This window comes from Lynx canadensis, chromosome B4 (assembly GCF_007474595.2).
Source record: "Lynx canadensis isolate LIC74 chromosome B4, mLynCan4.pri.v2, whole genome shotgun sequence".
Lineage (NCBI taxonomy): Eukaryota > Metazoa > Chordata > Mammalia > Carnivora > Felidae > Lynx > Lynx canadensis.
This window is the reverse complement of record NC_044309.1, coordinates 75,767,714-75,794,268: the sequence shown is the minus strand read 5'-3', so window position 1 is coordinate 75,794,268 and position 26,555 is coordinate 75,767,714. Positions and strand designations below refer to the sequence as shown.

Here is a 26,555-nt window from a genome sequence, read left to right as displayed (position 1 = left end):
CAATTGTTATGTTTCTTCCAAGTACCTATGACACTACCAAATCAAAACACTCTTTAGTTAAAATCTCTGCTTGTGTTGTTTTTTTTTTTTAATGTTTACTTATTTTGAAGGAGAGAAAGAGAGAGAGAAGGAGAGAGAATCCCAAGCAGGCTCTTCGCTGTCAGTGCAGAGCCCGATGCAGGCTCTGATCCATGAAATCATGATCCCTGAAATCATGACCTGAGCAGAAATCAAGAGTCAGATGCTTAACCGACTGAGCCACACAGGTGCCCTACTGCTTGAGTTTTTGTACCACTTGAGTATCTAGTGGAGTTCAGACTGAGAACCAGTTCAAACCCCCAAGAAAGGTTTTACCCCTCCTATACAATGCCAGGGTTGAGACATGCCTTCTGTCACTTGCTGTGTGGTGGGTTTATTTCTCATTTACATTCTCATGTAGTTTCCCAGCTTTATGTGGAGTCTCTTACAAACTACCCATCTTGGGCCTATTTCCTTTTTTCAGTAGTACATAAAATAGTGGTGCATCATACAACTAATAGTACCAAAACAGCAATACAAGCATATTATTTACAGAATATGTAATACTCTGTACATAAATACAAAAAAAGTGTTAACTAAAAAGGCTAAAAGTGCCTCTGAGGAAAAGGATATAAAGGAGGAAAGGAACTTAAAAAAAAAAAAAATTTAGGGGGCACCTGGGTGGCTCAGTCAGTTAAGCATCCGACTCTTGATTTTGGCTTTGGTCATGATCTCACAGTTCATAAGTTCAAGCCTTGCGTCAGTCTCTGCACTGAAAGTGCAGAGCCTGCTTGGGATTCTCTCTCCCCCTCTCTGCCTCTCCCCTGCTCATGCTCACATTCTCTCTCTCTCTCAAAAAAAAAAAAAAAAAAAAATTGGGGCGCCTGGGTGGCGCAGTCGGTTAAGCGTCCGACTTCAGCCAGGTCACGATCTCGCGGTCCGTGAGTTCGAGCCCCGCGTCGGGCTCTGGGCTGATGGCTCAGAGCCTGGAGCCTGTTTCCGATTCTGTGTCTCCCTCTCTCTCGGCCCCTCCCCCGTTCATGCTCTGTCTCTCTCTGTCCCAAAAATAAATAAACGTTGAAAAAAAAATTAAGATTAAAAACTTTAAAATACAAAATACAAACTGAACTAGTGATAGGAAATTAGTGATTGTCTGGAGGAAAGGAAAGTGGAGGAGAGAGCATGACAAAGGAAACAAGAAAACTTGTGGAGTGATAGGTATGTTCATTATCTTGACTCTGGTGATAGTTTCACAGCACGTGTCAAAACTACTGTAAATGTATTAGTTTATTCTATGTCGATTACACTTCAAACATAACACCTATTGTTATAAAGTTCATTTATAAAAAACAAGGCAGAGAGAGCCAAAGATTAGAACAGTTGGCACTGTATACAATCACAAAGGATTAGTATCCAAATGTATTAAAAATACCTATCAGTCAGTTTAAAACAAAAACAAAAGCAAAAACAAACAACTCAATTGAAAAATAAGCCATAGGGGCGCCTGGGTGGCGCAGTCGGTTAAGCGTCCGACTTCAGCCAGGTCACGATCTCGCGGTCCGTGAGTTCGAGCCCCCCGTCGGGCTCTGGGCTGATGGCTCAGAGCCTGGAGCCTGCTTCCGATTCTGTGTCTCCCTCTCTCTCTGCGCCTCCCCCATTCATGCTCTGTCTCTCTCTGTCCCAAAAATAAATAAACGTTGAAAAAAAACATTTTTTTTTTAAAAAGAAAAAAAAAAAAAGAAAAGAAAAATAAGCCATAGCAATTAACAAATAATACAGGAGAGGAAACTTATGAGACAGTAAACAAACTGAAATATGCTCAAACTCGTAACAATGGAGGAAATGCAAATTAAAACATAAAACAGTATGACTCTTATAAGTTCAGCAAAAGTTACAAAGACTCAGTAAAATCCAGGATTGGCATAGAGCAAAATGAATTCTTATATACTACTGAGGGGTGTATAAACTGAAACAACTTCTTTGGAAAACATTTTGATACCTAGAAAGCTGAACCTGCACAAACCTTAAGACCAGAAACTCTACTCTCACTCATTAGCATAAGAAAACATATAGAAACTACACACTACATTATTTGTAATGGTTAAAAATTGATAAAAAGGGTAAAAATTATTGGCAACCTAAATGTTATTAACAGGTAAAAAAAATTTTTTAATGTACAGCCATATAACCAAACACAGAAAAATTAAGGCTACAATAAGGAACAAGAATCAAAAACCATCCTGAGCAAGAAAAACAAACTGCCTGAAGATAAGCACAATATGATGCTGCATTTATAAAGTTTAAAAATTAAAATACTGTTTTCTATTTATAAAATACTGTTTTATAATTTAATACTGTTTACTAAGAAGCCACAGAGAAGACACATTGTCATCTGACAAACCACTAAGAAAAAGCTCTGCCAGTTAAACTATAATCGGTTGTAAAAACACATCACAAATGCAAAGATTAAATGGGGTGCTGGAGAAATATGCATCTTAGAACCAATGAAATACTCTTCTGTACAGTTTGTGTACATATACATAGTGAAAATTTTAAAAGCATGCAAGGGATTAATTGTCACTGAATATGTTACAGTGGCTACCGCTGGGGAAGGAAGGAGGGCAACGTAATTTCCATGTTTTCTTAAAAACAAAAAATCGGATGTCTAAATTGTGGTCTTTACCACTTCTCAATAAAAGAAATCAGGGCTCCTTAGAGAAATGGCTGATTGTAGGTTTATAGAAGGAAATAAACAGATGAACCTGGGATATTTTCTTGTGTCTAAAAGCAAGAAACCTATAAACAACTATTGGAGACTTACTAAAAGAACAAAGAGCCGACTTAAATGGGTCCCAGTACACCAAAATAGGACAATGTGAACACCAGTAAGAATAATGTCTATAGTGCCTGCAACACATTAAATACATAAAAATCCACTGACTCATAATCATACTCTAAAACAAAAAACTCATTGGTCACTTTTGGACGTTAGTAGGGCACTAATTCATATTTCATTACTCTAAATACTGATGAAGAAAAAGAACCAAAGCATTTATTTCACCTCTTCTGTATAAACCATATTTCAGAGTAATCAAAGAGTTAACAAAGGAAAATTCTTCATTATAGAAGGATTCCAGCTCACAAATACAGAATAATAATAGCATCAGAAAATCACTATTTTGCAAGCCTTAATCAAAGAATGGATCTAGGCAAAAATCATCAGTGGCTGCAAAAACCATTAGATAAAAGGCTCATGGAAAACTTTTAGAAAAAGATGGATCATGTTGACAGAACCCAAAGCCACTGATCAAAAGGGAGAGGGAAGGATAGATGTTAGCAAGAATGGAAAAAATATTAATTGCTGAAGCTAGATGAGGATACATGGGAGTTCATTATATTCTTTCCACACATGTGTAATGTTGAAAATTTCCATAATAAAAAAGTCAGTTTGAAAAAAAGATATTAAGCAAACTGCAATAATTAAGATGAGACAAAGCACTGAGGTGAGCACACAGATGTTTCTATATTATTCTCTATTTTTAATCTGTGCATTTGAAATACTTCACAGGAAGCAAGATTTAAAGTAAAACTAAAATACCAAACAATAAAAACAGAGTGGGGTGGAGAGAAGGAATGTGATTTAAAGCATTCTAAGGTTCTTGTATTGCACAGGAAGGCAGAGATCACTGTGTATACGTGTTAAAAATTGAAGGATTAATTGCTAAAGAGAAATACAATGTTCAACTTGAAAAGAAAAACAGGATCTCTCTATATATGTGTAACAAGGCAAATAAGATGAAAAGTTTAAAAAAAAGTATAAACTAAAATGGCATACTTAAGTCTAGAAGTATCAGTAATCATACTAAATAAGATGAAACTTATCAAAAGATAGACTATCAAATTGTTTTCTTTTTAAATCCAACTATGTATAGGTTATCAACATATGCTTAAAGTAAAGTGAGCCAGAAAATCGGAAAATTAAAAGGAAAATTAAAATATATGCTACACAAATATTAATCTAAAGAAATCTCAATATTATTAATATTAATATCAGACACAATAAGATTTAAAGAAGCAAAACTCATTAACCACAGTCTTCAGGAGAGAGCCCACAGGATTCATCACAAGAAAACCCCTTATTTCTGGAGTAAGAAATCTCTCCCTGCCATGCACAGATATTTTAAAAGTGGGTCCAGGGCGCCTGGGTGGCTCAGTCGGTTGGGCATCTGACTCTTAATTTCAGCTCAGGTCATGATCTTGGTTCATGAGTTTGAGCGCTGCATTGGGCTCTGTGCTGACAGTGTGGAGCCTGTTGGGATTCTCTCTCTCCCTCTCTCTGGCCCCCCCTCAAACGCTCTCAAAAATAAACAAACTTTAAAAAATAATAACAAAAATAATAATAAAAAGTGGGTCCAAGTATTTGGAACAAAAATGTCCTTCCTGAGATCCTGCCATTTCCCACAACATGGATGAACTTAGAGGACATTATGCTAAGTGAAATAAGCCAGAAACAAACAAAACCCTGCATGATCTTACTTATACATGGAATCTAAAGAAGTCAAATACATAGAAGCAGGGGCACCTGGGTGGCTCAGTCAGTTAAGCATCCAATTTTGGCTCAGGTCATGATCTCAGAGGCTGTGGGTTTGAGCCCCACATTGGGCTCCACACTGACAGTGTGGAGCCTGCTTGGGATATTCTCTCTCTCTCTCTCTCTCTCTCTCTCTCTCTCTCTCTCTTTCTCTGTCCCTCTAACTTGTACTTTCTCTCAAAATAAATAAATTAACTTAAAAAAAATACATAGAACCAGAAAATAGAAGGTGGTTACCAGAAGCAGAAAAGTGGGGGAAATGGGACAGATGTTAGTCAAAGGGTACAAAGTTGCAGTAATACAGAATGAATAAGCTCAGAGATCTAATGTACAGCATGATGATTAGAGTCAATAACACCATACTGAATACCAGAAATTTGCTAAGAGAGATTCCAGGTACACACACACACACACACACACACACACACACACACACACAAGGTAATTATGTGAGAAAATATGTTAGTGACTATGGTAATCATTTCACTGTCTATATGTATATCAAAACATCATGATGGGGGCGCCTGGATGGCTCAGTCAGTTAAGCTCCCAACTCTGGATTACAGCTCAGGTCACAATCTCACAGTTCGTGGGTTCAAGGCCTGCATCAGGCTCTGAGCTGACAGTGCAGAGCCTACTTGGGATTCTCTGTCTCCCTCTCTTTCCGCCTCTCTTTCTCTCTCAAAAATAAACATTAAAAAAAAGAAGAAATGTAGAAATTTAAAAAATCATGATGAACACCTTAAATGTACACAATTTTTATTTTTAAAATGAATTAAAAATTTTAAATCAGCATGCTCTTCCCTAGGATCCAGAACTCCTTCCCCTTCCTTCCCTCCCAACACTCACACCCTCACCTCCAGAATCTGCCTGCTGTTTATCAGTCCTAACCTGTTCAGGTACTTTATCTCTGTTTATGCTGTCCATCAAAAGAAGCCCCAGACTTTCAGACCTCTCACCTCCCATATTCTAATCCCCACACAGTTGTACACATCCCCTGCTCTGTCCCCATGTGCCACACACCTCTCTACAAATTCTGAAACTCTTCCACTGTGCCCTATATTTTCAACTTCTACTCAACATTTCCCTCAACTTCTTATTCTAATTAAAAACTAGTTCTCCTCTGAGGCCATACTCCCTTTGCACCCCTTAAGTGGTGAAAGTTCTCCTTCCCACACCTTTCATACCACTGGACCTAGGAGTAAGGAAATTGCCCTCCTTGCTCCTCACTGATGCTTCCAAATCAGTCTCCTCTCTTCCCTACCTCCACTTTGAATATCATGTGAAAACTCTATTACCCATTACCTGGCTGTCATGGTTAATTTTATGTGTCAACTCAACTGGATCATGAGGTACCCGGATATCTGGGGTAAAGACCATACCTGGATGTGTCAGTGAGGGTGTTTTGGATGAGAATAACATACGAAGTGGCAGACTGAGTTAAGCAGATGGCCCTCCCCAATGTGGATGGGTATGAATAAAAATGGTAGAGGAAGAGAGAATTCATTCTCTGTCTCTGCCTGACTACTGAGTTGGACTACTGAGCTGAACTATCTATCAGTCTTCTGCCCTTGGACTGGAACTTACACCAAGGTGTTCCTGGTTCTCAGGCCTTTAATCTTGTACTGGAATTTACACCACCAACTTTCCTGGGTCTCCAGCTTACAGACCTCAGATCATGGGACTTCTCAGCTCCCATAATTATGTGAGCCAATCCTTATAATAAATCTGATTCTAGATATATACAGATACAAATGTAGATATATAGATATAGATGAGAAAAAGAAAGATCCTACAGGTTCTTTTTCTCTGGAGAACCCTAACACTGTGACTCTCCACAACACAGATCCTATCTTAAGTCTCAGTGATTTCACACAGATGATCTAATACTCCATCTCTCTGAATTCCTATTTCACATCTCTGAATCCCTTGATTCCAAGGATTTTGTCCTTCACCCATGCAGCCCAGGCATGATAACACCCCCATGATCTCAATTTTTATATCCTACTGTCTGACCACGACCTACTATTTTTATAGCTCTCTCACATACCCAAATTCCAACATCTTTTGATCTCAACGAGACCTTCAATTCATTGATTATATCATCTTTTCACCATCTTTTAGCCACTTCATGGCCTCCTTTCCTCCTCACCTGGTTTAAATTCTGTAATTTAAACCAGTATATTATCATAACCACACCCTTGCACCTATGCTCTATTCCCTTGACCCTCTCATGTTTTATTCCACTATCTTGATAAAAACCCATCCCTGGTTAAATTCACTCCAAACATAAACCCCTGCAGCTCAATGTGGCTGCAAGAACAAAAACATACTGACTAATCTCATTTTAAATTCACGACCACAAACCTCAAGGGGCCCTTAATGCCACCTGAAAATCTTACACTATTTCCCTGCTGTGGCCGGCCTTTCTCCCACTCGCCTGAACATTTCACACCTTCCCCCCTCCACAAACCTCCATCATTTCCTCCATATCCTCTCAGCTGAGTACTTGATTCCCAATTCATTGAGAATATTAAAACAATCAGAAGAAAACTTCCACAAACATCTACCACCAAATCAATCCACCTACTTGATGGACAGGTCTGAGATATATTTTGAAGATGAAATCAGTAAGATTTGGATACAGATCTGATGTGAGGTACGAGGAAGAGAAAATCAAAGATGACTTCTAAGTCTTTGCTCAAATATTACTTTCTCAACAAGGCCCTCCCTAACCACCCTTCAGTGTCTGTCTGTCTCTCTCTCTCTCTCTCTCTCTCTCTCTCTCTCACACACACACACACACACACACAGTCACATGTTCATAAAGTGTCCCTATCTCCTTCCTTGTTTTTTATTTGGGTGGGTTTTTTTTAATACCAATCATCAACAACCGAAATACTAAACATTCTACTTCTTTGCTTAACATCTGCCTTCCCCTACTAATATATAAGCTACACGCAGGCAAGGATTTTTAAGCTTAATTCACTCTTGTGTATCAGAGAGTAGACACTCAATAAAATTTTGTTAAAGAAATGAAATGTCTCTGGCATGAGCAAATGGATAAATGATGATGTCATCTACACAGAAAAAGAATACCTTTAGGGTGGGAAGAATCACAGTCTCTGTACAAAGGAGCTTGTAATTAATCTAGTGAGAGAAAGAATGAGACATACATTTCAACACATTAAGATTCTATAATTTGTTAAATCTGTGATAAAAGCAAAACTGAAGAATATTCTATGATTCCATTTTTATCAAAAGTGTATGCTTTTATATGTACATACATACTTGCACATACACACAGCAGATATATATATGTTTCTGCTCTACAAAAAAAATTCTGGAAGGAAAAATACCAAACTGTTAGCCTGTGAGGTAAAAAAGGTAATATGTATGGGGAATGAGACTGAAGAGGCAGCGAAGAGACTTTTGCTGTTCACTTTACATGTTTTACAACAGGCATATTACTTTTGTAATTTAAAGAAGAAGAGAAGGAAAACATTTTCTTCCCAAAAGGAAAAAATATATATATTTTACAGAGGATTAATACCCAGTGTAAAAAACTTCCATAAAACAAAAGAGAAACAATTTAAAAATGGACAAAGTATATAAAAAGGCAATTGACAAAGAAATATAGTCAATGGGGACACCCGGGTGGCTCAGTCAGTTCAGTGTCAGACTCTTGGTTTTGGCTCTGGTCATGATCTCACAGTTTGTGGGTTCAAGCCCCACGTTGGGCTCTGCACTGACAGTGCAGAGCCTGCTTCGGATTCTCTCTCTCTCCCTCTCTCTCTCTGTTCCTCCCCCCGCTGTCTCTCTCTCTCTCAAAATAAATAAACATTCTAAAAATTGTTTAAAAAAAAGAAATATAGTCAATGAAGATATACAACATATTCAGCCTTATGTTTAATCAGGGGAAAAATGCTTTAATTCATCAGGTAACAGCCAATGGTGTATGTGCATAAGCTCATTATCTACTTTTGGTGGGAATATAAACTGGAAACTCTTATTTTAAAGTAATTTAGTGAGCAGGGACACCTGGGTGGCTCAGTTAGTTAAGCGTCTGACTTCAGCTCAGGTCATGATCTCACAGTTTGTGAGTTGGAGCCCCGCATCAGGCTCTGTGCTGACAGCTCAGAGTCTGAAGCCCATAGTCTCCCTTTCTCTCTGCCACTCCCCCATTTGCATTGTCTCTCTCTCTCTCTCTCTCTCTCTCTCTCTCAAAAATAAATAGACATGAAAAAAACTGAAAGTAATTTAGTGAGCGAAAAAGTAAAAAATGCTATAATCTAAAGAATAAATTCCATGAGTCCATAATGATGCAAATAAATTAAATAAATAAATGGGGAATAAAGTACAAGTCTCCTTACAGAAAATTTCTAATTAATAAATGTAGGAATAATGAGAGAAATAGAAAATAACCATTAGAATGCCACAATAATAACTGGCATAGGAATGCTAAAATTAATAGGTGGAACTTTTATTTTTTTTTTAATGTTTTATTTATTTTTGAGACAGAGAGAGACATAGCATGAATGGGGGAGAGTCAGAGAGAGAAGAAGACACAGAATCTGAAGCAGGCTCCAGGCTCCACTCTGTTGAGTGTCTGACTCTTGATTGCGGTTCAGGTCATGATTTCGTGGTTCATGAGATCGAGCCACAGAGCCTGCTTGGGATTCTCTCTCTCTGCCCCTCCCCCTTCTTAAAAATAAGTAAATAAACTTAGGGGTGCCTGAGTGGCTCAGTCAGTTAAGCATATAGCTCTTGATTTCCGCTCAGGTCATGATCTTACAGTTCATGCCCCTTGTCAGGCTCTGTGTTGCTGGTGCAGAGCCTGCTTGGGATTCTCTCTCTCTCCCTCTCTCTCTCAAAATAAATAAGTAAACTTAAAAAAAAAATCAGACAAACCTATATTTAGGGATGTTCTAAAAAATATCTGACCAGTACTCTTCAAAGAGTCAAGACAGTGAAAAAGACAAGAAAAAAACAGAAACTGTCACAGATTGCAAGACTCTAAAGACACACGCTGGCTAACTGTAACACGGGATCTTGGGTTGGATCCTGGAACTTTTCAGGACATTAGTGGAAAAACTGGGGAGATCCAAATAGTTATATAATTTAATACTATTGTACCAATGTTAATTTCTTTGCGTTGATAAATGTACTGTGGTTATGAAAGATGTTAACATTAGGGAAAGCTGGGGGAAGAGTATATGGGAACTCTCTGTACTATCTTTACTCTTCTGCAAACCTAAAATTATTTCAAACTAAAAAGGTTTTTTTTTTAAAGCAGTTGGCATAATTCACCAGAACTTTTAGAAGAATATACCCTTTTATACCCTTTTACCCAGCATTTCACTTCTAGCAATCCAGAGAAACACTCACATAGGTCCAAAAAGAATTTTATAAAAAAGTGTTCACTGAAGCATTGTTAGAAAATTGCAAGGGATACACATACATATACACACACATAACACCTATATATATCCATCAACTGAGAAATGATTACATAAAATGGCATATGCATATTATGGAATAAACACCATGAAGAATAAAATGGATCTGCACATAACAATGTGAAAAAAAATCTCCAAGATATATTAAGAAGAGTAAGTTACAGGGGTGCCTGGGTGGCTCAGTCAGTTAAGCGTCTGACTCTTAATTTCAGCTTAGGGCATGATCTTGTGGTTCCTGAGTTTGAGACCCATGTGGGGCTCCAAGCTGACAGTGCAGAGCCTGCTTGGGAATCTCTCTCTCTCTCTCTCTCTCTCTCTCTCTCTCTCTCTCTCTCTGTGTGTGTGTGTGTGTGTGTGTGTGTCTGCCCCTTCCCTACGCTTGTTTTACTTCTGTACTGTTTAATTTTGTTTAAAATTTAACAAAGCTTTAAAATTTTCATGTGCATTTTTTAAAGTACACTATGACAAGTGCTATTATGAAAGTATGTAACAGATTTCAAAGCTCAAAAGGAGGGGTGTTTAGTCTGCCTGAGAGACTGCAGGAAGGAGAGTCACCAATGGATTTAGAAGGCATTCCAGGCAGAGTTTATGGAATGGGCAAAGGCACAGAAACATCACAAAAGGCAGGAGGGTTCAGAGCTGAAGCATATAGAACATAAAGCTTGGGAGTACAGGGGGAGAGTGACTTAGGAGGGATCTGAATAATCACCGGTCCCTGAAAGCCTACACTTCCCTTTGTTACCTTTCCCAAGAAAATAACCAAATTTAGACTTGCAGACAGCTTTCAGTATATTCTGCTTAAAACTACTGCCCCTCTCCAAATCATGACATAGTGAAATGAAATACTCCAAACCTGTCAGAGTATATTCATCAGTTCAAGATGGTACAATCCTGCCAGGAGGGTAATTCTAAACTAATTACTTTGATCTCCTATTCTCACCTATCTTCAACGTTTATTTATTTTTGGGACAGAGAGAGACAGAGCATGAACAGGGGAGGGGCAGAGAGAGAGGGAGACACAGAATCGGAAACAGGCTCCAGGCTCCGAGCCGTCAGCCCAGAGCCTGACGCGGGGCTCGAACTCACAGACCGCGAGATCGTGACCTGGCTGAAGTCGGACGCTTAACCGACTGCGCCACCCAGGCGCCCCAATTCTCACCTATCTTCTTTTGACCAGCCCATAAAGCCATGTTACAATAAACATAAAAATAATGATAATACATCAACCACATACAGGTATCCCTTGCTTTCCAAAAGTTCACCTTACACCACTTCACTTTTACAAAAGATCTACATTAGTACCTGTTTCCACTAACTGAAGGAAATCCAAAGAGGATTTTCACTTTCACAAAAAAGGCAAGGGGCACCTGGCTGGCTCAGTCAAAAGAGCATGCAACTCTTGATCTCGGGGGTCATGAGCTCGAGCCCCACATTGGGTGGTGCAGAGATTACTTAAATAAACTTCTAAAAAAGGCAAAAAGTGAAAATAGCTTTCAGTATTTATTTTGCAGCAAGCTCTTATAGAAGCTGCGCACACCCCACACACTGAGTGGTGCCCCCAAGCTCCCTCCCTGGGAACTACGCTCAGCATCTCAACATCAAAGTTGCCACAGCTTTGAACTGTGTCTGTGAGCATCTGTGCTTTATCTCAATTTATTTTGTGCATCCAATAGCAAGACATGTCCTAAGGTAGCAGAAAAGCCTAAGAGGTTATTTTTTGGGTCTGGGAATGCTCAAAAAATTGTCCATATAAATTAATGGTAAACATTTCTTCACTTTATGCCATTTAGACTTACAAAAAGTTTCATAGCTCTACTTTCAGATACCTGGGGAAACCCATACCAGTAAATATAAAAAGAAGGTTTCCCTGACCCAGTTTTCAAAAAGTTTTGATTGCAGCATTTACAACAAATGTCTCATAATAGGGAAGAATGAAGAAAGATGATCTAAATCCCAGATATAACTAAATGGCACTACTACTTTATAGTTCTTAGGAATAAATAAAACATTGATGATATTCTGATTCTTGCCAAAGACAAACTGATTTTTACATAAGTGTTTCTAATCTTAATTTGGGGACATCAATTAAAAGCAAAGTATCGACACTGACATAGTCAAAACTTTATTGACAACAAAGGTTTTGTTGCCTCTGCAGTCCTATTGCAAAAGCTAGGCAAAGTCCCCTTCCAATTAAGGCCCCAAGTAGCAAAAATACTTGTAACTATATTATTAGCTAAAAATATTTACTGAGGTGAATACTATGTGCACTCACTGAACTGTTTCATGCCCATTAAAATTCAATGATCAGAACTCAATAAAAAGACAATCCAATGAAAAACGGTGCAAAGGACTTAACAGACAGTTCTCCAAAAGATACACAAATGATCAATAAGCAAATGAAAGGATGTTCAACATCAGTAGTCACTAAGGAAATTCAAATAAAATTCATAATAAGGTATCCTTTCACAGCTAAGATGGCTACGATAAAAAAAAGAAAAGAAAAGAAAGAAAAAAAAGAAAGGAAGGAAGATTGCAACTGTTGACAAAGATGCAGAGAACTGGATCCCTCAAACACTGCTGCTAGGAATGTAAAATGGTGCAGCCACTGGGCTGTACCTCAAAAAGTTGGGCCTGTATGGCAGTTCCTCAAAAAGTTAATCATAAAAATTCTCTGTGACCCAGCAATTCCATTCTCCAGTACAAACCCAAAACAACTGAAGACAGATATGCAAACACTGGTGTATGGATGTTCATAACAGCATTATTCACAACAGCCAAAAAGTGAGAATGACACAACTGTCCATCAACAGATAAAAGGATAAACAAAACAGGGGCGCCTGGGTGGCTCAGTCGGTTAAGCGTCCGACTTCAGCTCAGGTCACGATCTCGCAGTCCGTGAGTTCGAGCCCCGCGTCAGGCTCTGGGCTGATGGCTCGGAGCCTGGAGCCTGCTTCTGATTCTGTGTCTCCCTCTCTCTCTGCCCCTCCCCCGTTCATGCTCTGTCTCTCTCTGTCTCAAAAATAAATGAAACGTTAAAAAAAAATTAAAAAAAAAAAAGGATAAACAAAACATGATACATCCATACAATGGAACTGTATTCAGCTATAAAAAGGAGCGAAGTACTGATACATGCTACAACATGGATAAAACTCAAAAACATCATGCTAAGTAAAAGAAGTCAAACACAAAAGGGCATATATTACCGTATTCCACTTATTTGAAATACCCAGAATAGGTAAATTCATAGAGACAGAAAGCCAATTGGTGGTTACCAATAGATACATCAAGGGGAAAATGAAGAGTGACTGCTTAATGGGTATGAGATCTCCTTTGGGGGTGATGTAAAAGTTCTGGAACTAATAGAGTGATGGTTGTACAAAACTGTGAATATACTAAATACCATTGAGCTGTACACTTTACAGGGTTAATTTTATGTTATGTGAATTTCACCTAAAAAAAATTTAATAGTCATGACAACTCTGTGGTAGGAATTACTACTTCACCAATTTTGCAAATTCAGAAACACAGGCTCAGAGAAATTAAAAGATGACCAAGTCCACAGAAGCAGTAGGTACAGGAACAGAGATTCAATGTGGGTTTGTGCACCAGACTTGTGATCTTTCTTTTTTTGATGTTGACAGAATGAAGCCCCTCTCCCCCAAAATTAATTTTATGCCCAGCTATCTATAATCCAATATATTAGCAACTTCTATGTGATACAAGAGGTTTACACTCTAACAGCTTCCCGATTTTAATAAAAAAATTAGAAGAAAAATAATACAGCACAGAAATATTATAAATATATTATCAGTATTAGCCTGATTATAATACTGATTATGATTATCAGTATTAGCCTGATTAGATTATAACTAACACCACTCAGTAGATCCACATTTCAGGCATCAAAAACTAAAGTTGCCAAGAAGTTTAATAATACACTTGAGGCTGGGGCACCTGGGTGGCTCAGTGGGCTGAGTGTCTGACTTTGGCTCAGGTCATGATCTCACGGTTCATGAGTTCAAGCCCCACATCAGGCTCTCTGCTGTCAGCCTGTCAGCACAGAGCCTGCTTCAGATTCTCTGTCCCTCTCTCTCTGCTCCTCCCCTACTTACACTCTACTCTCTCTCTCAAAAAATAAATAAAAATATTTTTTAAAATAATATGCTTGGGGCTATTTCATAACAGAAATAATTAGCCAGTAGAGTGTGAAAGGATCATGTGTTCTCAGCTTTACTGCCAAATCAAAAATGTAATCACATAAAAACTGAACATAATTCTAATCTTACTTAAATGTTAAGATTTCAGGCAACAAGTAATCAGCATGAAGATACCAAATACACTCCGTTTTAGGAGCTTTTTCTACCACTTCAGGTTAGATGCCTAAACAGATTTAGTAACCACTAATGTTGCGCTGTTTCCTATGCTCCCATATTACAGTAACATCACACAATAATATCTCGTAGTCTAACTTACAGGATCATAACATAATGGGCAGGCAGACAATGACAAACGTCAAATATCAACTTTTTAAAAACCAATATAAAATACAACATTTGTGTAGTGACAGAGATGAAAAAGATTACCCAACTAAGCCTTGTTTACAGCACTGTCAACCAGGAATTAGATAACCATCTCAAGAAACCTAGTGTGTACTGACCAGTAAGATTCAACAAAACATCAAGCTTGCATCTAAGCTATGGCTAATTTAGTCTGTGGTGGTTCTGTATCATCTGCCATTCAAGTACAATACTTTAGTTTCCTGCAATTTCATCTTACTTATAGATGTATTTGACTGTTTTCATCAAATGTGAGGGAGCTTCTCATGATGAGATGCTTATACTGAAGGCATGTGCAGGATATGCAGGTAGGCAATGAAGGCAATTTACTCTAACGACCAAGAGGATGACCAAACAAAATAAGCAGAAGAGTCACTGCCACGACACATTAATGCACATTTCAAATCAATGTAACAGAAGATAACCAGGAAGGGCCAGCAATGGGCTGACCACACTGACATGTAATCAGAGACAAAATGGGTAATTTAAAGACAAGTATTGCTCTACTACTGATGGCAGCCTTGAAACAACAGCAAATAATTTACTCCTGGACATATCACATGTACCCAAGAGAGGATCCTCAAGACTGCAACTTGTACACATTGGTCTTTCTAGTCTTTTACAGGTCAACGGGAAGTAATATCATTGGGCAGCATCTTCACTTACCTACCATGACTCCTCTAAATCATATAACGGGGGTGCCTGGGTGGCTCAGTCAGTTGGGCATCTGACTCCTGACTTTGGTTCAGGTCATGGTCTCACGGTTTGTGGTTCGAGCCCTGCATTGGGCTCCACACTGATAGTGCAGAGCCTGATTGAGATTCTCTATTTACTCCCCAAATAAATTATAAAATGTCCTCATCACAAATTTCCTTCTCCTCAGGCCCAATATCTTTTAGCCAATTTTAAACACACACATTCCACACTAGTAATCATGTTATTTTGCTAATTAAGTCATATAAAAAAAAAAATCCTCCTTCTTACCAGCAATCCAAGGTTGTTACATAGGGTTTGAACTAGTAAGAATCACGATGTAACCCCTAGCCACAAATTAGTCATAGGACAATGACTGTAGAAGTTGCCTTTAAGCTAATGGCTATATCCTCAAATCCTGCAGAATCTGTGTACCACTACGGTAGATTTGAACATGGCGAACAAAATGCTGGCTTCTAACCAAATCTTAATATCCAGTAACCTAAAGATAAGGTGTTTACAACTTTAAATTTTTAGAAATATAGGTGACTCTTGAACAACACAGGTTTGAACTACATGTGTCCACTTATACATGGATTTTTTTTGATACAGTACAGTACTGAAAGAATATTTTTTCTTCCTTATGGTCTTAATATTTTCTTTTCTCTAGCTACTTTACCATAAGAATACAATATATAATACATAGTTAAGGGTCTGGGAAGTCCAAAGTTATATACAAATTTTCCACTGCACAGGGGTCAGTGCCCCTAACTCCTCCTACACTGTTCAAGGGTCAACTGTATTTCAGAACCAACAGACCGCTTTTTATTTTTTAAATTTTTTTTTTAATGTTGATTCATTTGGGGGGGGGGAGGGGCCGAGAGAGAGGGAGACACAGAATCTGAAGCAGGCTCCATGCTCTGAACTGTCAGCACAGAGCCCGACGCAGGGCTCGAACTCAAGATCATGACCTGGCCAAAGTCAGACACTTAACCAACTGAGCCACCCGGGTGCCCCACAACAGACCACTTCTAAGTAAGTGTGGGCTCTTTTGTGAAGCTCCCAGAAAATGGCATAGGAGCCTAAAGTCCCTTTGTAAACAATAATCTCAAGAAGCAAGACGCAGGGATAATTAACCCCCTTGTGACATTTAGAAAAAATGAAATGGGAGGCTAGACCCATCCCTAAGAGAGAGTCCACTATCAGTCTGCAGCTATTTCAACTATATTTGGTACTATGTGAGAACTCAAAGAGAGAGAGAGAGAGATGGAGAAAAAAAATGACTTGAGCCAATTTTACTTCCTACATTACAGCTACCTTCTTGAAATATTTAAAGCATATAGCAGGCACTCAAACTTTTTTCAATGAATGAAGGGATGAACAAGTTAAACAGTAACCAGCAGCATGTAAAACATCTTTAGATGAAAAAAGCACCCTGGATTTCAAAGGCAGCGAAGAGAACTGAAAATGCTCTATACTACTGACCCATTTTTCAAACACACGTATAGATAATGGGTTTTTTAAATATTTTTTAAGTTTATTTATTTATTTTGAGAGCAAGAATATGGGGGAAGGGCAGAGAGAGAGGAAGAGTGAGAATCCCAGGCAGGCTCCATGCTAACAGCACGGGGCTCAATCTCACTGAGAGATGACTTGAGCCGAAATCAAGAGTAGGATGCTTAACTGACTGAGCCACCCACAGGCCCCACAGATAATGTTTTTAAGCGATTATCTACATTTACAGGTATGACTGGAAAGATCTATATATATATAACAAATGGTTCCTTCCACATTGGATATATTTCACACTTTACAACAGATATTCCCATTTTCCTCATCAGCTGAACTGTCTGAAAGATTTTCAAAAGTACTTTTATTGCTAAGTTGAAATGTATTTGAATGTGCTTGCCAGAAGTCATGATACATAAACATAAATAGGCAGAAGCTAAGAGAGAGCCGTGACAACTAGGTAAATCATTTCCTTTTGAATCATTTCCAGTACAAGTGTCCTACAAACAGTATAGAAAAAGTCAATAGAGAAAACATCATCCTTCAAACATAAGGCCAAGTGCTACCTTCGGGTGAACACAAATAAAATCACCATTTAAAAGTAATAACACTTCCTCAAAAAATGAAACAGAGAATTACCATACGACCCAGAAATCCCACTTCTAGCATATACCCAAAAGAACTGAAAGCAAGGACTGGAACAGATACTTGTACACCAATGCTCCTAGCGGCACTTTTTGCAATAGCCAAAAGGTGGAAATGACCTAAGTGTCTAAACGGATAAACAAAATGTGGTACACACATACAGTGGAATATTATTCAGTCCTAAAAAGGCATGAAATTCTGACACAAGCTCAAACATTGATGAAACCTGAAGACATTGTGCTGAGTGAAATAAGCCAGACATAGATGGACAAACACTATTATTCTACTACTTCCACTTGTATGAGACCCCTAGAGTAGTCCTATTCATAGAGACAGAAAGGGGAATGGCTGAGGGAAGAGAGGAATGGGAGTTGTTTGATAGGTACAAAGTTTCAGTTTGGGAAGATGAAAATGTTCTGAAGATGGATGGTTGTGACGGCTGCATAACAATGTAAGTGTACTTTATGCCACTGACCCATACACTTTAAATGGTTTAAGTGTAAATCTTACATAATCCATATTTTACCACAACTTTTTAAAGTAACTGAGCAAGAATGATGGTCACAGTTTTGTGTCAAAAACATCAAGAAAAGTGGTAAGAGTCTGTAACAAGCATGCTTCACTGTCATCCTCCACAGCCTAGATAACCTACCTGAAAGTCAAGACCTCGGAATAGGAGGGATGGACACACCATTTTCATGTTGCTACAGATTTACACTAAGCAGCTGAGGAAGCTGAATTATATTCTACAGGAGATCGTTTACTAAATAATGAGTGGGCTCTCCTTCCCAACAATTAAATCAGAAAAAAATCAAGCTCTTCCTTCTAGTCTCCAATGGAAGTAACAAGACTGAAATAATCAGTTGCACTCTTAACAAGAAGCACAGCAGATCCTAAAGAGTGACTTTAATTCCCAAGTTTAATTTTGGAACCACTACAATAGGAAACAGCAAGCAGCAATGATGATGATGATGATGATAATAATAATAACTTCCTTTACTGCTTTTATTAAGTGACTTTGTACACTAACCCTTCTGAGCCTCATCTCAAAAACAGGGATAATGTTTACATCTGCCTTATAAGGGTTGTTTGAAGATCTTATGAAGTAATATACATAAAACACTGAGTTCAGTGCCAAGAATACATATATGTTCAACCCTCCCCTCCTGCCATTCACTAGTATCTGTAGCCCTTTGCCACTCCTGGATCAGTCCCCAGGGGCTATGCTGATGTTTTTGGCCAGCAACCTATGGCTCCTCCCTCAGGACCCAGCTGTTTCTCTCAGTTCTACTTGTTTCACTCCTGGTTTCTAAGAGGATCCTGTCTATATTTAGAGATAATGCCAGTACCAACTGTGGACTCAACAGGTGCTTGGGAGGGCACTTGAGCTCTCTACAATTTTCAATTGTTTTCCAAAGTTAATTGGTTCTGACTACACAACTGGTTGTGTTGACTTCTACAAGGAAGAGCGCCACCTAGGCACAGTACTTCAGCAGTACACTAGACTAAACAAAATAATAAGCCTGTTCACAGGTCAAACCCTTAGCAAGATTAGCTTTAACAGGACCCCAGAAGACTTGTTAATTCACAAGAGCAATAAACATTTATAAAGTCTACAGATATAGCCCACTAACCCAATCTTCATCTAAATCACCATTATCAGGGGCGCCTGGGTGGCGCAGTCGGTTAAGCGTCCGACTTCAGCCAGGTCACGATCTCGCGGTCCGTGAGTTCGAGCCCCGCGTCGGGCTCTGGGCTGATGGCTCAGAGCCTGGAGCCTGTTTCCGATTCTGTGTCTCCCTCTCTCTCTGCCCCTCCCCCGTTCATGCTCTGTCTCTCTCTGTCCCAAAAATAAATAAACGTTGAAAAAAAAAAATTTTTTAAATCACCATTATCATATCAAACCCAAGATTCAACCAATTCATGCTGCTTGTACTACAACCAAGATTAGGAGGAGGAAGACAGGCAAGTAGAACCAGACAGCAAAGATCTAAAGAAGGCATCCAACAGAGTGTGAATGCAGCTTTATTTACTACCTCTGTGACCATAGCAAGTTATTTAACCTCTTAATTATAACACAGGAAATAACTGTGAGGATTCAATTAAATGAGATAATGCATGCAAAACAAACTTAGCACCTTGCCTCATCTACTGTAAGAGGTCAATAAAAAGCCACATTATCACTAATGAAGACACTCCTTGCTTTATTCAGTTTTTGTAAGATATAAGAAAAGTGACAACTGAGGTCATTATTTTGGACCTTTATAAACTAGTCTAATGCTACTATCCAAGACCTAGCTGAGAAATATAAATGGATAAATTCCCAGAAATCTTAGGTGAGTCAGCAAAACTTAATACCCAACAAAAAGATTAACATCAACTATTTATGAACACATAATGGTAATACAATTTCAAAATCGGCAATCTTGTATCTAGAACCATTCAATATTTGGTCTGGAAATCCAAGTATTAAGGAAATGCCAAGATTATGACCCAGAAATACTTTCCCACAGTATTTTCAAATCACCTTAATTCAAACTGGAAGGTAAAAGGCAGCCTGATAATTTGAAATCAGCATCAAGAATTTCTTGAGGCAGAACCCAAACTCTCCCAAGAGCATAAATCCAGTAGCAGATGGTATATGAACATTTCTCAGTGAGAAACTGCAATTCTAACAAAGTATAGATAACTTCGATTTTATCAATGCTATTCATCACCTTTGGGTCTAAATGAAAACAAACTCTTGGTTCTCTTTCCCCCAAACACCCTGAACTCTGCATTATCACTGACCTAATTCAAAGCAAGATGCTTATTTTTGGTGATATGTTCTCCTCTGCTTCATTAACCACAGGTAAATTACACACAGTAACCTGATGAACATAAGAGAAATAAATATTACAGGGATGGTTCATCGATGAAATGGACCATAAATAACCAAATTATTAAAAGAATAGCTTGTACTCAGCAGAGGGACATGCCTGAGAAAGACCCACCTTCCAAAAGAACCCAATCATCCTGGATGAATTAGGAGAAAGATGCCACTCTAGTCCACCTACCCTGTACTCTCAAACAAGATCTACCCTTCCACTTTAAATCAAGCCCAAAACCACATCTATTTTATTTCTCTGCCACCCTTTGCCTTATTTTCCATTCCGCCCCCCCCCCATTCCTTTCTATCTTTTTTCAAATCCCACTTTGCCCCCAAATCCTGAGGACCTCGGACACCCACGCAGATGACCTTACGCATACCCACTGCATTCCCAATTCATTGTACTTCTCAACCCAAACGACCCATTCTTTCATTCTTTTCGATCCCTCGTTGTTTCTTAAAATCCAATACCCCACACACGCTCACACCAGAGTCCCCCCTTACTCCATTGTTTCCCTGGCCTGTGCTCTGGAAACCCCCCAACTCGGACCCGTGTGCTTCGGCCTGCCCCACTGACCCCAGAAGGCTTTCACCGTCTGGGCACTCCGGGTCCCAAAGGGCTCACGTCCCCCTCCTGTCCATACCCCAACCCCCAACAACCACCCCCTCCGCCGTGCCCTCCCTCGAGCCCGCTCTCTGCACTTCTGTGTCCCCCTTTACACCCCACCAAACCCTCCACCCAGCACCCTCAGCCTCACCTACCCGGGGACCCCGCAGACGCCGCGTCCCCCCCAGTTCCGGGCTCTGCGTCCCGGACGCTCCGAGGTCTGAGAAGAGGAAAGGAGCTCCTCCGCCTCCTTCTCCTCCTCTTCTAGAGCGGCCGCCGTCGCCGCCTCGCTCCTCCCCCAGCTCTCCCAGAGCCGGACGCCGCCCCGCCCCCACCGCCCCTTTCCCAGCTTCGGCCGGGCGGCGGGCTGGGGATCGCAGCCGCGGCTGGGGGCCGGAGTGCCAGCGGATCCACACCGACCTCGCCGGGGCTCGCGCTGTTCGCCCCGCCCCGGAGCCCGCTCGGGCGCGTGCGCGCCAGCCAGCCAGCGCACAAGCGCGTGCTCGCGCCGGCGCGAACCCGACGCGCCGAGCTCGAGGCCGTTGCAGCCACCCGGCGCGCGAAAGCCGGGCGGGAGGCGGCCCGCGCGCCAGGGATCTGCGAGTGGAGAGGCGCCGGGCGGGAGGCGGGCTCCAGTCCGTCGGGTTACCGCTCCTCTCGAGACCCAGCCCTTCGCGCCTCGCACCGCCCGCCGGGTCGCGCGCCTCAGTTGAGGGTGCTCGGGCGTCGCCGGGAACTGGGAATAACGAGGAAGGGTAGGGATTGGAGGAGTGGGTCGGCAACAAACTAGATGAAAGTGGGGACGGGTAGTACTAGAGCACGTGCCCACGTGCAGAACAGCCCAGGCCCACAAAGAGCCAGGCGGCGTGGGGAGGGGGGTAACAGCGCGCTCTGGGAGTGAAGGACCGGAGCTGGAACTGCCGGAAAGAGCCGAAACTCCCCCGGAGATTGCCGAAGGCGGGCGCATCGAGAGGAACCGTGCGAGGGGCTTTATAATATCTAGGTTCCCGCGGGGACGCGCGCTCTCAGGCCGCGTTGCCTTTCGCTGCTCCCGACTCCGCCCCATGGCCTTCCAGCGCCTTCTCCTTTGCCTGCTTCCCGACTCAAGTTTGACTCCAAAAGGCCGTTTCAGAGTCCCTGACCTCAGGCAACTCCCGGACGTCCGGACTTCGCGGCCGCTCAGCTTCCTGGGAGTCCGTAGAGGCCGGTGCGGGATCGAGGGCAGGATAACCTCTGGACTTGAAGGTTCTCTACCACGTATGCCAGACGCTGCCCAAGCCCATTTCTGAGTCGGATCTCTGGTTTGCTCAGCCGTCTACATTCCTCCGTGCGGCTGTGGTCAGGCCGCCAGTGAATCTTTCTGTTAAATATCCTTCTGACTTCATGATCAGATTCCCAATCTCCCCAGGGCCAGAATCGTCTGTAGTATTTGTGCAACCTTCTACCCAGTGTCCTGAAAGTGTGAAGTACTCACCCCACAGTCAACTGGTCAGTGGTCGATTAGGAGCGGCCAGAGGCTGGGGATTTAGACAGCATTGAAAAGATTAATCAGGATCTGTCCCCATGTTCCTAGCTTTTGAGGCCAAAGCTTAAGGAACTCTGGACAGGCATCAGCGACAAACCTGGAACTGTATATGAGTATGTATAGCTAGACACCACAGGCACAGGTTTGTTTTCCAGATGTTCGTTACTGCAGTCGCAGTACCTGCAATGAAGTAGTGTATGTAATAGATCTTAGCCAGATCTCAGATACCCAGAAGTTATCTCGTCCTTTGTGTTTAACTTTGCGCGAGGTTAGAGGGTCAAAAATACCCCACAGCCCACTGACCCCTGGCTAATAAAGCCTGGTCTAATCCAATCGTATCACTTACAGATCTAAATAAGCAAAAGACTAGGTCATCCAGCTAGCAAGGGCATTATACATAGGTTGCTTACTATTGCATCTTTTCTCAAAATATTCAAATAGAAGCAAACTTTCCAAATATCTGCTTTTTTTTCATTCACTAAATTGAAATAAGTACCCAATGAGTGGTAAGCATTGTTCTAGGTTTTGGGTCACTTACAAAGAAGAATAAAAGCAAGATTATCCCCAAGGAGAGTATCCTATTGTAAAGGAGGATAAAAGCTATTAAATAATTAACTGTAATAGCATGTGAAAAGTGTCGAAACAAAAAGTGCAAAGTGTTGTAGGAACACAGGAATGAGTGACTAATTCTTCCACAATGTCCCTTCCTTCCCATACAGAGTAGAAATGGAATGCTATGACCTTGCTTAACGGGAAACTTCATGCTGCTGAAGAATGGTACCTGACCAAGAGAATCCAAGATCCCTTCCATAATGACAGATTTCACCTACCAAAAGTTGCCTAGAAAACTCTTCATTATAGGGCCTCTTGTTGCTGCAGAACCAATATTGTTTCTTTGGGAGGAAAATAAAGTCTACTTTTGGAAATCTCACAGTGTTAGGAAAGACATCTGATGCCTCTCCTAAGATAGCCAGTGGTCTAATGGGAGACAGTTTTTATATGCGGATATTCCATATGTAGATATATAGAAGGGAGGTGAGTTAAGGAGCATGCATAGGCCCAATCTATGAGAGCTGTCAAAGCATCACTGGAAACCTAACAATGTGAAGAATATCATATTTAACAGATCTCTAAGAGAGTTCTGAGTGTAGTTGAAAGTGTGGGTCACATAGAGCATACAACTTGCTAAGTGGAGTTTGCAAGAGGGGTACTGTAACTCATGGCCCACTTTCACCCTTTCTCCATGCCACATTCTATCTCTCCAAAAAGACATTGAATAAATGTTTCAAAAATATCTTTGGGACCTGAATTATAAAGATTAATTTTATCTTGGTTCTTTACATATATGTTTTCTATTGTGTATGCATAATAAAATGATCATCAACTGCTTTGAAATAATTGCAAAACTCCATGCTGTCAGTGCAGAGCCTGCTTGGGACTTTCTCCCTCTCTCTAAAAACAAACTTTTTAAAAAAGGAAAGAATTGCAAATTGTTTAAAGTCCATCTGCAAATTATACTGGAGGTACTGGAGGACAAGAAATGCTGTAATAAATTCGACATATAATACTTGTGACATTCTCTGAAGAAAACACAAAAACAACCAAATTTCTGAAATGATTAAAGTGACTGCTAAGGATTGCAAAAGATCATTTTGAAACAACATCCATATGTCTCAGTTCAGCCTTAACGGAATTAATTTATCCCAGGTTACCTAATGATCAAGTGGCAAAATTAGAACTAAGGATAAGTCATGACATAATCTTCATCTTGACAGATATATTTTGCAGATGTTAAAAAGACCTAATTTGACATGTTTTCAAATAGATCCTGGAAATCAAAATTTTTCTTATGTTTGTTTGAGTTGATATTTTGTATCTGAAGTGACTGATTGTCAGATTCCATATTTTTATTAGGAAAAAAAAGAGGCTGAATGTAGTCTGAGAAACAAAAATTTTCCTCATTATCTTGGAGACTTGATAATTAATGACTGTAATTAACATGATTTTCTTAGAAGTCTCTGCTAACTAAAGTTGAAACTACAAACCACTATAGGCAAGACGACCACCAGAGAATGTCTCATAAGGTGTACTTTTCTCTTTGATTGCCCCACCTCTAGTACCTAATAAGAGTATTCATGTGGGCAGACCAAACTTTGTGTCTTAGAAAATTAGCATCATGGAGTGCTAACTAGACCTGAAAAAACTATTCCAGTTGCAAATAAGTTTGGGAAACACTGGGTAAGATAAAGTTAAGCTAGTTTCTTTACATCCCAGAGCATTTAATTTGGTAATGTGCTTTGTTAACAATCGAATGAATGCACTATATAGTATGCAGCTTTCCCCCAAGGAAGCTTTTTTCCCTAAGAGACTTCTGCATGGGATTCATGTTTCTTTGAACATTCATTTTCTAAAGTTCTATTAAATGGGTTTGATTAGGTCAGCATTTCCCATTTTACAGATAACAAAACTGAGGTACAAAGACAGGAGTAACATAGCCAATTGTATATCAGATGTTTATAGGCTCAGTCGGTTGAGCTTCTGACTTCGGCTCAGGTCATGATCTCACACTCTGTGAGTTTGAGCCCCGCATCGGGCTCTGTGCTGACAGCTCAGAGCCTGGAGCTGCTTTGGACTCTGTGTCTCCCTCTCTCTCTGCCCCTCCCCCGTTCATGCTTTGTCTCAAAAATGAATAAACATTAAAAAAAAAAAAAAAGTGGCGTCCATTAGGAACTAAGCCAGCCAGATGCCGTGAATTTGCCCTTTAGTGACTGTTTCTATACGTAAGACCAATCAATAACTAATACTGCTTTACTATAAGTTTGTTAATGGAATTTCAGCATGCTCTTTCATTTATACAGCGTGTCACCATTTTTTTAAGTTTATTTATTTATTTTGAGAGAGAGGGAGAGGAAGAGGGAGAGGGAATCCCAAGAAGGCTCCACACTGTCAGTGCAGAACCCAATGTAGGGCTCAAATTCACGGAATGTGAGATCATGACCTGAGCTGAAGTCAGATGCTTAACTGACCGAGCCACCCAGGTATCCCAGTCTGTCACCATTTTTTAAAATTAATAATGACTAACCTCTGCAAAATGTTTTATTGTTTATAAAGCACTCTCAACATATGGTCTCATTTGATTGTCTCAACATCTCTGTGATGCAGGCATCATTATTCCCATATAACAAATGAGAAAACTGAGGCTTTAAATTGTTAAGTAACATGTCTGTTGTTTGCATTGTTAAATATCCTGTTATTTGCATGGGGAGAAGACAGTCGCTGCCCTCAAGGGGCTTTGGTATAGTTAAAGTGACAAGACTTACAAACATGAGACAGAGGATGATTATGTAGCAATATGTAGGAAAATGCTTGATAGAATAGTCCAAACTTCACAAGAATACTGAAGGAATTCAAGGGGGAAAGATTACTGGAGATGGAATTAATCAGTGAAGGTATCATTTAGGGATAAACCTTAAGCTGGATCGTAAAAGAAGAGTAGAGATTTGGATTAGCAGAGAGGAAAAAGAATTATAGGAAAGGAGAGTGACATCAGCAAAGGCATGAACATGAGAACAGGAAACACACTGATGGAAAAGAATTAGAGTTGATAGGGAGATGGGTCTAAAATGATCAGTCTTTTGGCTGTGCAAGAAAAGTCAACTGCTGAGAGGCCATGGGTTTCCAGTCACTGAATATAAATAATATGACACCATGTGCCCATATGGAACAGCTATTTGCTTTCCAATCCAAAAGCAGTAAATTTGCACTCTCTGCCATGGACCCCAGGAGTGAAAAGGAGAAAGTATCAACAGAAGCCAAGTCCAAACTGGTGGTTATGGGTATATTTCCCCCATATCCTTCCTGTTCCTTTCTTTATACTAATTCATCTGAAAGGTGAATGACCTATTGATGCTAGGAAAAATGCCCCTTCAGGTGGTGCTCACAAAGCCAGACTCTCATGCTAAGTCAGTCGCTGCCCAGCAGACGATCAATATTCCCCACATTTCCCAGTCCAGAAATGTGACTAAGGTATGGCACAGAATGGATTTAAAACGATTCCAACTTTCCCATACTGGGAACTGTTGA

The 26,555-nt window shown here is 40.3% G+C and overlaps 1 protein-coding gene across 1 annotated transcript in view; it reads right to left on the bottom strand.

The window, feature by feature from the left end:
* The window catches only part of LOC115518698 (translation initiation factor IF-2-like), a 75,739-nt gene that overhangs the window by 44,276 nt on the left and 4,908 nt on the right, over window positions 1–26,555 (bottom strand). The window contains exon 2 of the mRNA XM_030322255.1: window positions 21,103–21,683. Within this exon, the coding sequence (XP_030178115.1) occupies window positions 21,103–21,683 (581 nt within the window). The remainder of the gene's footprint in view (window positions 1–21,102; window positions 21,684–26,555) is intronic.